General features: G+C 44.9%; 1 protein-coding gene across 5 annotated transcripts in view; it reads left to right on the forward strand.

Moving 5' to 3' along the window:
• The window catches only part of LOC133766076 (broad substrate specificity ATP-binding cassette transporter ABCG2), a 129,890-nt gene that overhangs the window by 104,985 nt on the left and 12,220 nt on the right, over window positions 1-12,685 (forward strand). For all 5 annotated transcript variants that reach the window (XM_062199880.1, XM_062199882.1, XM_062199879.1 and 2 more), the window contains 3 exons: window positions 3,202-3,353; window positions 5,408-5,512; window positions 7,040-7,290. In XM_062199880.1, the coding sequence (XP_062055864.1) occupies window positions 3,202-3,353; window positions 5,408-5,512; window positions 7,040-7,290 (508 nt within the window). The remainder of the gene's footprint in view (window positions 1-3,201; window positions 3,354-5,407; window positions 5,513-7,039; window positions 7,291-12,685) is intronic.

Below are 12,685 nucleotides of genomic sequence, written 5' to 3' on the forward strand. Positions count from 1 at the left end.
AAGTGGAACAGCTGGGACTCAAACCAGAGCCTATATGGGATGCCAGCATCTCAGGTGGTGGCTTGACCCACTATGTTACAATTGCCAGCCCCTTGTACTTTTTTTGTGTCAGCTGTTTTTCTAAGGAGCCCTGGTTCTTCTGATGTAATTATCACTTAAAAACCAAGATCTTGTGGCTTGGTGTGCTTCATTGCTACTGGGGTGTCACTCTTAAATCTTGTTAGCATACAGACCTAGGAAATACACATACACATGTGTGTTCGTGTGTGTGTGTACAAACTATATTTCTGTATTTGGAAATCTATATCAAATGTACGTGTGTTTCACCTATGTGTACAGCTATATTTGTGAATAGAAAGATGTAAACGTAGCATGTTACAACTACTGCTGTATCTGTTGGTGTGTATATATTAAAAAGCTCAGGACTCATAATGATGTTTCTAAGTCCAATCTAGCACTGCAGTGTTAGTTTTAGTCTTTGTCCTTTCCATTTTTGTCAGTGATTTTTCAGACAATGAGACACTGAGCTGCCATCATCTCAGTATATTTCCTGCTTGCTTAGCCACTGACTTCCTTGTTCAGCATCACCTCTGTGACCACTCTGGATCCTCTTCTGCCCCATTTTGAAAGCTGCCAGAGGGGTGGGTTAAGATGCCCACGTCCCATGTCAGAGTGGAAAAGGAGGAGTTTTGCTTCTCCTTCTGATTTCAGCTTCCTTTAAATCATGCAGATCCTGGGAGGTAACAGTGATGGCTCTATCTGTCTGACTCTGTCTCAAAAAAAAAGCTGCCGAGGTGCTACCTTGTAATGGCTTCCCTCCCTATGCCCGCCCCTGAGGTTTGAGATGTCAATTACACATATCGGTGAGGATGCCAAGTGGTGGCTCTGCAGTTCAGGTTCAGACAGAGATTGTGTCCCTGATACCTTTATTGCCTGTAATGATGGTAATAGTGAGTGTTAGAGGAGCATCGATCCAGATCACCGTAAGTATCTTGCTGTGCTGAGCTCAGCACAGAAGCACTCTTCTAATGCTGCAGGGCTCCGGTCCATTCGTTTCTTCTTAAGCTCTGGTGTGCATCAGAAGCTTCTGGGGCTTGTTAAAACACGCTCCTGTTTCTGTAGGTCTGAGGTGGGAGATTCTAAAGGGAGCTGCTGGCTGCATGCGCTGGTCATGAGAGCACAGTTCAGGAGGAGGGCTCTCCCGTGGCTCCCCTTCCCCATGTCGCACCTGTCAGCAGCTGAGATTGCCTGCTGGTGCGAGTGCTGTCTGTGGGTGAAGGCTTTCATCATGGACCTGTTTTGTCGAAGTCTTTTTGATTGACTTCTTCATCCAGCCCTGAACACACACACCTGCATGTATACACAGATGTATACACACATATTCACTTGCAAACAAACTCATTTACACACTCCCAAATACCCCCATATACACGCATGGACACATGTCCAAACACCCCCCAGCATGCACACATAGACACGAACACACACACATAAATACATGCCACCACTCCCCACAAATATGCATTGCATGCATGCATACACACACACACACACACACATATACAAGCCCCTGGCTCTGCATCGCTGAGCTTCTCATAGTTTGCTGAATAGACCTTTCTATTTCATACTTTGTTCCCTTGTTTCTCTACTTTTGAGTGTCTTTTCTTAGCTTACTCCTGCTGGGCCTCTTGTTACTCCATTGATACGTCCTCAGACCAGAGCCTAAGTCTCCTGTTTGCTTCATGGAGTCTCTGGTTACTTCTTTGCAACACTGAATTGAAATTATTGATTGCCTGCCCTGATCCTCAGTGAGGCAGAATATACTTGTGCGCATTGCTAACCTATGGTAGGTGCTTAAAAATGCTAACGTTGAAGTGATTCTTCTCATAAAATCCTTTGAGTAATACTTTTGAATAGTGATTTTGGCCTTTGTTTCTTATAAGTGCTAACTCTGCTGAAAAGGTAGCTTAGCCCTGTCTCTGACATGGAGTTAGACCAGAGATCAAATCTAAGCCTTGCACCCTACTACACCAGGACACCTTGGCCAGTTTTGACCCTTTTGACCTTATCTGTAAAATGAAAGTGGTAGTAACAGTGGAACTCCCTTATAAGAGTCCTGTGAAAATTGAAATGAAGTTATCTCTAAGGCATTTAGCAAAGATACTCCAAGTACTTGGTGATGTTAATCGAATCAGCTGTGAGAACTGGGCATACCACCATTGCATTGATGCTAGTGTATAACTACTTGTCACACTGGAGCATACTCAGACAACCTGGAGTGCTGGTTAAAATTAAACAGGACTCCCTAGACCCATCTCCAGAGATTCTAATCCAGCGACTGGGAAGACTGCCCAGGATTCTGCAGTTTTAGTAAATGTTATAGTTGATTCTATACTCTCTATGCAGCACACTGTAAGAAATCCTCTTCTCTCTCTCTCTCTTTTTTTTTTTTTTTCTTTACTTATTTGACAGGTAGAGTTAGACAGTGAGAGAGAGAGAGACAGAGAGAAAGGTCTTCCTTCTGTTGATTCACTCCCCAAATGGCCGCTAAGGCTGGCACTGCGCTGATCCAAAGCCAGAAGCCAGGTGCTTCTCCTGGTCTCCCACGCAGGTACAGGGCCCAAGCACTTGGGCCATCCTCCACTGCCTTCCAGGGCCACAGCAGAGAGCTGGATTGGAAGAGGAGCAGCCGGGACTAGAACCCAGCGCCCATATGAGATGCCTGCGTTGCAGGCGGAGGATTAGCCAAGTGAGCCGCGATGCAAGCCCCCATCTTTTTTTTTTTTTTTTTTAAAGACTTATTTATTCATTTGAAAGGCAGAGTTACGGGGGGGGGGGGGGGGGAGAATGTGGGAGACCTGTACGCATGGTTCCAAGCACTTGGGCCATCTTCTGCTGCTTTCCCAGACACATTAGCAAGGAGTTGGATCAGAAGTAGAACAACTGAGACTTGAAATGGTAGGATGCCGGCATTGCAAGTGGTGGCTTAACACACTGTGTCGCGACACTGGCCTCCCTCACCTTTATTAATAATAGCATTGAATGTAGATTTCCTATCTACCGGGTAGGTAATATAAGATGAGAGGTTAGAGAAAAATCAAATTGAAGCAGGATCACATGTTCCAAAGCAGTACTAAATTATGTTACTAAGAAGTACAAGTTTCAGCTACTGAATGACTTCTTTTCTGTCTTTTAACTTAGAATGTCTAAGCAGGGCCGAACCATCATCTTCTCCATTCACCAGCCTCGGTATTCCATTTTCAAGTTGTTTGATAGCCTCACCTTACTGGCCTCAGGAAAACTCATGTTCCATGGACCGGCTCAGCAGGCTTTGGAGTACTTCGCATCAGCTGGTATGGTTGACCTTTCCATGCAGGAAGACCCTGCATTCCCAGAATCCTGGACAAGAACGAGAGGGGTCCATAGGAGCGCTGTCTGGTCTACGGGTGGACGCACCATGAGTTCCAGCCCTTGAGACCTCTGTGGCCAGTTGGTGCTTGCTAGGATTGTTCCTCATTCTGCAGCACTTGCTTATTGCTTGGGTTGCTTTGCTTTTCCTGTTCTATTTGAGTATGCATTCATGTGTGTGTCTGTGTATGTGTGTGTGTGTATGTGTTTTAAGATTTATTTATTTGAAATGTAGAGCTACAGAGAGAAGGAGAGAGATACAGAGAAACAGAAAGAGATCTTTCATCCTCTGGTTCACTCTCCAAATGGCTGCCAGGAGTCAGAACTCCATCTGGGTCTTCCAAAAGGGTGCCAGGGGCGCATGTACTTGGGCCATCTTCTGCTGCTCTCCCACGTGCATTAACAGGGAGCTGGGTCATATTTTTCTATTTAGTGTGTATCTGTGACCTGTCCCTGAAAAGTAAATAATTAACATATTTGGGGGGGGGATGGTATTATGGCATAGTGAGTAAAGCTGCCACCAGCGACATTGGCATCCTGCATGGGGATTGGTTCAAGTCCCAATTGCTCCACTTTTAATCCAGTTCCCTCCTAATGTGTTTGGGAAAACTGTGGAGAATGCCTCTTGTGGGAGACCTGGATGAAGCTCCTGGCTCTGGCCTGGCCTAGCCCTGGCCATTGTGGCTATTGTGGTTATTTGGGGAGTGAAGCAGCAGATGGAAGATCTCTCTTTTTCTCTCTCTTTTTCTTCTCTGTAACTCTAGCTTTCAAGTAAGTAAGCGAATCTTTAAAAAAATAAAATTTGGCATATTGGACTCACAGCCAAATATTCTGTCAGTTGCACACTTTTGGAAAGGCCTAATATCATTGTCTTTTTGACCACATAATAGATTAGGTTTTATCACTTTTTCTCTTGTGACAAATTGGTCTGTCTGCCTTGATAAGGACTCATGGAGATGCTACTTAATCTCCTAATAAGAGCAGATCACAGATTTAAGCCTTGAAAGGATGTGAGTGACCCATCAGTTAACATGAAGGCTAGTCCTAAATTTGATGTTGATGGACCAACATTTTTCATAATTCAGAGCTGTCTGGTTCTTTACATTTCAAATTAATTATGTGAGTTATTAAATGGTTCCTGTGATCTGCTCCAGTTGGATAATTTAGATATGACTATTGATGATTTTTCATGACTCCAAATGAAGTTTTAAATATTCAGTCTTTCTTAACTCATTTTAAAAATCTCTAACATTTAAAGTAATCAAGCATATGATGTTTGTAAAAGTTTATAAAAATGGAATTAAGAGGTTTATTTGGGTACAAAAACAGTGCATAGTTTTTTTCATCATTTGCATTTTCCATAGACTTCTTGGAAATCCCTTGTATATGAGCCTGGCAGTCTAGGGCAGGCGAATCTAAGAGTCAGACTCTAGGCCCAGCTGAGTTCAGGTGATTGTGCCCTAAGAAGGTGAGGTCAGAGTTCAGATGTGCTGTTTGCACACATCCTGACAACGCTGCCCTGTAGGCTAGTTCTCTCCTTGGCATTCCGGCAGCGTGGCCAATGGTGATGTGGACGTCTGCGTTCAGGAGAGGAGACGTCGTCTCTCTTCTCTGCCACCTCAGCCTTCCCAGACAGGAGGATGCACCTGGGCTGTTACTGTTTCTTTCCTGGGACCGACATTTAGCCTTTGGAAGAAGTACAGATAAGCAGCAGGACATATTGGCAGCTGTTTCTGTGAGTTAAGATAGGGAAGGACTCACCGAAGATGTGGACCAGTCCAAGAGAGGTTTGGAACATACGTGTTCATGTGCACCGGAGACAGAGAATTTACTGAAATGTTGTGTGGCTTCATATGTGAAAGGAAAGGATGATTTAATGAAGGCAGTGGGCGACGTTGTTAGTTCTTGGCTCCCCGAGCCATTCCTCCCACTCCCTCTGAAGAGAATCCTCTCTTTTCCAAGGTCATCTTTGTGCTCTTGGGGTTGCCTTCTTTTGTAGGTTACCGCTGTGAGCCCTACAACAACCCTGCGGACTTCTTCCTGGATGTCATCAATGGAGACTCCTCTGCTGTGCTGTTAAGCAGAGAGGAAGAGGGCAGTGAAGGTAAGTGAGTCTAAGGGATTTTTGCCTGATTGATTGACTGAAGTTTAGCAATGGAATGACTCATTAGCCTGGGGGAGGGAGTGATGTACCTGGGGGTGGTGTGGATGCCTGGGTTTGCTGTCTGGCTCCAGCCTCCAATTCCAGTTCCTCGAATGCATTCTGGGAGGCAGCAGTGGTGACACAGTCATTGGGTTCCTGCCACCGAGGTGAGAGGCCTGGGTAGAACTCCTGGCTCTGGCCCTGGTCCAGTGCTGGCTGTTGTGGGCATTTGGGAAGTGAACTGGTGGATGACAGAGTGCTCTCTCTGGCCTCTCAAATAAAACAAAAATTAAAACATGATTGATTTGCCAGTGGTATGTTAATGAATGTCCTGATGCCAGTTAACACTTAAATTTTGGTGTCCATGAATGCTGCAGGTGTTTTTTATTTAATATATGAATGAGCATTTATATGATAGTATCTATTTTAAGGGGAGAGTCCATTAAAATGCTAATCATTTTACATTGTATTTAAAATAAGAAACTTGGCAATTGATGCATTTGTGCTTAGGAGAAAGCAAGGACTAGATTTTTTTTTTTAAGATTTATTTATTAATTTGAGATGCACAGTTACCGAGGGAGGAGGGGCAGAGAGAAAGGTCTACCATCTGCTGGTTCACTCCACAAATGGCCGCCATCGCTGGAGCTGAGCTTATCCAAAGCCGGTAGCCAGGATCTTGTTCTCTATCTTCTACATGGGTGCAGAGGCCCAAGGACTTTGGCCATCCTCTACTGCTTTCCTAGCCCTTTCCTGCTTTCCTAGAGAGCTGGAGTGGAAGAGGAGCAGCTGGGGCTAGAACTGGTGCCCATATAGGATGCTGGTGCCGCAGGTGGAGGCTTAGCCTACTACACCACAATGCTGGCCCCAAGGACTTCATTTTTATATTAGGAAATATCTATGGATTGGCATTTGGCACAGGGGTTAAGGTGCTGCCTGCTACACCTACATCGCTTAGCAGAGTGCCTGGGTTCAAGTCCCAGCTCTGTTTGTGATGTCAGCTTCCTGCTGATGTGCACCACGGGAGGCATCAGATGGTGGTTCAGGTACTTGGGTCCCTGCTGCCCAAGTGGGAGACCTATGTTGAATTCTGGACTCTTGGTTTCTGCCCAACCCCAGCCCTAGCTGTTGAATGGGAAACCAGCATATGGAAGATCTCTCTCTGTCTCTGCTTTTCAAATAAAGAAAAATAAAGTTTAAAGAAATGATTTTATCTCTGTATGGTAAGCCATCTATTTTAAAAGAATGAGGTTCCAAATAATTGGAGCAAGGTCAGTTATGTTTGCTGTATGCCCAAGATTGTGGCATTAGTCAGGTCGAGGAGCTGTGTTTTGCTAACGTCTAAAGCAGTGACAGAGCCGGAAATGTTTTGTACTCAAGCTTTAGAATTCGGATGTTTTGAGAATCCGAGAGAGGGGTGGCAGGGAGATGAGCCAAGTCAGCTGTTAGTTTGTCAGTAATGTCCCTTCCTTGTCTCCTTTTATTCCCAAGCCAACAGGACTGAAGAGCCTTCTAAGAGAGAGAAGCCACTCATAGACACGTTAGCCGAGTTTTATACCAACTCCTCCTTCTACAGAGAAACAAAAGCGGAACTAGACCAACTCACAGGGGCTCAGAAAAAGAAGAGGAGCATAGCCTTTAAGGAGATCACCTATGTCACCTCCTTCTGTCATCAGCTCCGCTGGATCATCAGACGTTCATTCAAAAATTTACTGGGCAATCCCCAGGCCTCCATAGCTCAGGTAGCCTGACAGGTGCCTTCAGTTAAGCCGTGAAATACTCACGGGGGAAGATTTTGGTTCTGATGTACTCTACTCCTGACTGTGTGTGTCTTCTAACCACACTTCTGTTTATTTGTTACTCCTACATCCTTTGGGATGTAAAACAAGTAAAACACAGTTATGTTTCTATTCTTGGGAATTTTTTTTTTTTTTTTAGTATTTCTGTATTTATTTGAAAGAGTTACAGTGAGATAGTGAGATAGAGAGAGATCTTCCATCCACTGGTTCACTCCCCAGATCCACAATGGCCAGACTTGTGCCAGACCAAAGCCAGGAGCCAGGAGTTTTGTGCAGGTCTCCCATGTGTGTGCAGGCACCCAAGCACTTGGGCTATCTTCTGCTGCTTTTCCAGGCAATTAGCAGGGAGCTGGGTCAGAAGTGGTGCAGCTGGGACACAAACCAGTGCCTGTATGGGATGCTGGCATTGCAGGCAGTGGCTTTACTCACTACACCAGGATGTCGGCCCTGGGAGGTTTTTTGTTTTTTTTTTTTAAATGATTTCTTGGACTCCTTGACTCAGCATTTTGGTTTTTTAGATAAGCTATAATGGATAATCTTCATAGAAATTATTTCTTCCCCCCAAAGATGTAAAGAACTGGCAGGTCTATTTGGTTTTTCTAATAGCTGTCCACGTTCATTCCCTGATTTCATCCATCAAGTCCAACCCAAGGGCATGTGGCTTCTGGGGGTCTGCTACGGTCATGGCAAAACAGACAACAACCAAAATCTGCTTTCATGGAGCTTATTTTTTTGCGAGGGCAGAGAAGTGATAAATGAATAAAGAAATAAAATACATAGCATGTCAGGTGATGGGAGGGAATGGAAGGAAAGTTGGCGCAGAGAAGTGGTAGTGCGGAGTGCAGAGGGAAGGAAAGGCAGGCAGGGAGGAGGGGCTTGCCTTGCAGCTGAGAGCAGGTAGTCTCAGAAAGTTTCCCAGAGTTACCAAGTGCACCTGCAGGGAGGATGGGCTCTCCTGGGCCGGGGGCGGAGACTGTATACAAACCACTCCTCCTTGTAATTGACCCTCCTTATCTAGGAGTTCTGATCCTCACAAAGCACCAGACACCACAGTTTATACAAAAGTCGAAAGCAAACTTGTGGTCAAATGAACTTTCTGGTAATTGCAGTGAGACAACATGGTCCTTGCTGTGTGTTAACCCTTATGGGTTTTCTGGTGTTCTTCACTCTCTCACACCCAGTCATTTAGTCTGCCACTTATGAGGACATCAGTTGATGTCCTGCTTCTGGGTTATTTTTATTTTCAGGCAGTAAGTTTTTATTGAGGGCCATGTTGTTGGCTCTGATGACTTCTTAACACGTGAGACATTAATTTTCATGTTGAAGTATTGTCATTTTCCAAGCATACCTAAGAGCCTGTGTCCCTGTTGGAGTCATTCTGTTCATTGTTGCAGATATTTCTGGTACTTGGTGTTTTTTGGTTTTTTTTTTGTCCAAACATGGGCACCCTTATGTCTTATCAACCAAAGGTAGTTTTGTTCTTTGGAAATAGTTTTCTTGTCACTTGGAGATAATTCTGTTGAGTTAGATCCACCTGGGTTACCCACTGGTCAGCAGTGAGATGATGTAATGAGATGATTCTTTAGTGTGATTTATGAGAGTTTTTTACTTGGAAAGTAAATTTGGCTTTCCTCTAGAAGTGGTTTATTTATTTCTTTTTTTTTTTCTTCTTTTAATGATTTATTTATTTGAAAGGCAGAGTTACAGAGAGAGAAAAAGATCTTCCATCTGCTGGTTCACTCCCAAATAACAGCAATGGCCAGAACTGGGCCTGTCTGAAGCCAGGAGCCAGGTCTCCCACATGGGTACAGGGACTCAAGCACTTGGGCTATCTTCCACTGCTTTCCCAGGTCATTAGTTGGGAGCTAGATTGGAAGTGGAGCAGCTGGGACTCAAACCAGCACCCATGTGAGATGCAGGAGCTGCAGATGGAGGTTTTACGTACTACGCCATAATGCTGGCCCCTGTTTATTTTTATTTGAAAGGATAGAGATCGTCCATGGTTCACTCCCCTAATGCCTGCAACAGCCAGAACAGGGACAGTTCTTGTTCAGATTTATGAATACTGGAATGTTAGCTTACGAGGCAGTAAACCTTTTTTGGTAACAGGCCAGGTAAATGTAGGTTTTGTGGGCAATGTGGTATCAGGTTGTCATTCCTGCCACTTTATCCTGAAAACAGCAGAGCTAATACCTAAATGAATGAATATGCAGTAGTCCAATAAAACCTTATTCATGGACACTGAGATTTTAGTTTTTGTATAAATTTTGTATTGCAAGAAATAAGGCCGGCGCCGTGGCTCACTAGGCTAATCCTCCACCTTGCGGCGCTGGCACACTGGGTTCTAGTCCCGGTCGGGGCACCGATCCTGTCCCGGTTGCCCCTCTTCCAGGCCAGCTCTCTGCTGTGGCCAGGGAGTGCAGTGGAGGATGGCCCAAGTCCTTGGGCCCTGCACCCCATGGGAGACCAGGAGAAGCACCTGGCTCCTGCCATCGGATCAGCACGGTGCGCCGGCCACAGCGCGCCTACCGCGGCGGCCATTGGAGGGTGAACCAACAGCAAAAGGAAGACCTTTCTCTCTGTCTCTCTCTCACTGTCCACTCTGCCTGTCAAAAAAAAAAAAAAAAGAAATAACTATTTTTACATACTCCCCACCCCCATCATTACAAAAAAATGTGGAAAACCATCCTCAGTTAGTGGGCTGAAAAAAAAATAGGTGGCTGGCTTTATTGGACTTCTGGCTTGTTGTTTTTCATCTTGTATATTTTTTGCTTCTCGAAGTTTTTGAATATGGAGTTGTTAGAATGTTTAATGACTGGGGCCGGCACCTTGGCTCACTTGGTTAATCCTCCGCCTGTTGTGCAGGCATCCCATATGGGCACCAGGTTCTAGTTCCAGTTGATCCTCTTCTAGTCCAGCTCTCTCTGTGTTCCGGGAAGGCAGTGGAGGATGGTCCAAGTGCTTGGGCCCTGTACCCGCCTGGGACCAGGAGGAGGCACCTGGCTCCTGGCTTTGGATCGGCGTAGTTCTTGCCATGGCAGCCATTTGGGGGGTGAACCAACGGAAAGCTCTTTCTCACTGTCTCTCTCTCTCTCACTAACTCTGTCAAAAAAAAAAAAAAAAGTGTAATGGCTTCCTGCTGATAAGGCTTGTGTCTGTTGTCTTACAGCTGATAAGGCTTGTGTCTGTTGTCTTACAGCTGTACTTTGGTTAGGATTAGTTATTTATTGATAGAATTCAGACTTGGCCTCTAACTAAAGGTTGTATTAGGAGATCTTGGATTGAGATCTTTATTTTTATTTGAAAGGTGGAGAGACAGAAAGAGAGAGAAAGGGTGGGGGGAAGGTGGGGAAAAACAAGACCTCTTCCATCTACTGATCTCAAATGCAACAGTTGGGGCTGGACTCCAGGGGTGTGGAACTGAATCTGGGCCCACTATGTAGGTGACATGGACCCAAGTGCTTGTGCCTGCTGCCTCCTAGGATGGGAATTAGCAGGAAGCTAGGACTGGGAGTGGAGCCAGGACTTCACCCCTGACATGCCAGTTAGGGATGCAGCTGTCCAAAGGGGCATCCTGACCACTGTGCCAAATGAATGCCCTTGCATAAGAAGAATTAATGGTCCCTTAATACTTGGAAGGTTTCCTGATCCAATCAGTTTGGAAGACATTCCCATAATCTCTTGGAGACACATTGTTTCTATGAGCATATTAAGCATTTGACTATGGATTAAATTTTTTTTTTAGTGATAGTCACAAACATCTCTCAGAACATACCTTCAGAAATATCAGTTGAGCACATTTGAACATTTGTAGCCTTGTATTTAAAACAAGCCAGGGATCAGAGATCTGATACACAGAAGTCACAGACAAGGTCACGTGCTCCATTGTTTAATTTTTAGTTTGCCTGTTTGTTTTCTTTTCCTTCATGTAAGAAAGAATACCACGGGCACACCTTGTAAATATGTGACACAATTAAATACTTTTACTACTTTGAAACCGTTAGGAAACTTCCTAATGATAATACTCACAGTGTTAGTATAAGATTCCAAGTTTTGAGTGCAAGGAAACAAAGGAATGTGAGTGGCCAGTTTGAAAAGCCCAAATATTCTTAAAAGTTATACTTAAGATGCCATTTGGGTTGCCCACATCCTCTACAGCTGTGCCTGGGTTCAGTCACAGCTGTGCTCTCCATTCCCGCATCCTGCTAATGGGCGCCCTGGGAGGCAGCAAGTGTCGGCTCAAGTCCTTGGGTCCCTGCCATCCATGTGGGAGACAGGCATTGAGTTCCAGGTTCTGGGCTTTGGCCTGGACCAGCCCTGGCTATGGTGGTGGTTAAGGAACGAACCATTAAATGGGAGATGTCTCCATCTTTCTGTCTGTCTCTGTTTTTCTGCCTTTCAGATAATAAGATACAAGGGTATACCGTGTGACAGTGTACACTCTAGTAAAGATGTGAGTGCCTGCTTGTTGATAGGGTCAGCAGCATTTATTTGGGAAGCTTAACCTCTTGAAGTGGCATCGTTTTTTTCTGAGGGTAATGAAATTATGCAGGCAATGGATTTCCAAATTTCTGTCTTATTAGTCAAGGAATTTTGAAAGGACATCTCCATAAGTGAGACATCTAAGTAGTGTTTTTTCCAGATTGTGCTCTTCATAGGTCCCAGTGCTCTTTTTCCACTTTGATTTGCTTCATGCCAGCCATGTCCCTGAGTGATTATAATGCTAATTGAAGTGTCCTTAAGAGACCCTGACTCCTAAAAACAGAAGTGATATTTGTCTGTTTAGAAGCTAGCCACACAGATTGAATGGGTGAAGGCAGATAAGGAGGTCAGAGTCTGCAGCCTCGGTGTGCAGCACGGGCTGTAGGGCTCCTTGGCTGAGGCTGGTGGAGCAGAGAGCCAGGGAGCAGCACTGGGAGCCCCAGGTGCCCACACAGAAAGCTGGCTGATGCTTTGGTGACCATGACCTTGCACTTTCCCAGGGCAGGCGTGCCACCCCCACTCCCCACCCAGAGCTTGGATAGGCAGACTTCAGAGTGCCTCTGCCTTCCCTGATGTGAAAAATTCCATTGTTAGATTTTGAGTATGTGTGTTTTTAAACTTTTATTTATTTCCAAGGTTCAGAATAAGAACATCCTGTTTTCCCTTGAACCACTAGAATTATAAAACAGGGCCAGTTCACGGGCACAAAGGGTGAGAGTTCAGCTTAGGGCGTGGTCCCTTGGACTTTTGATTCTTCTTCTAAAAGCAGAGCCCTGGGAGGAATCTTCGCTTTTCTGATTTGTTGTCTTCAAACGCCAGAGAACTAAAGTTTTAATTTAATTTACAAAGAAGTCTC

This window comes from Lepus europaeus, chromosome 8, assembly GCF_033115175.1.
Source record: "Lepus europaeus isolate LE1 chromosome 8, mLepTim1.pri, whole genome shotgun sequence".
Taxonomy (NCBI): domain Eukaryota; kingdom Metazoa; phylum Chordata; class Mammalia; order Lagomorpha; family Leporidae; genus Lepus; species Lepus europaeus.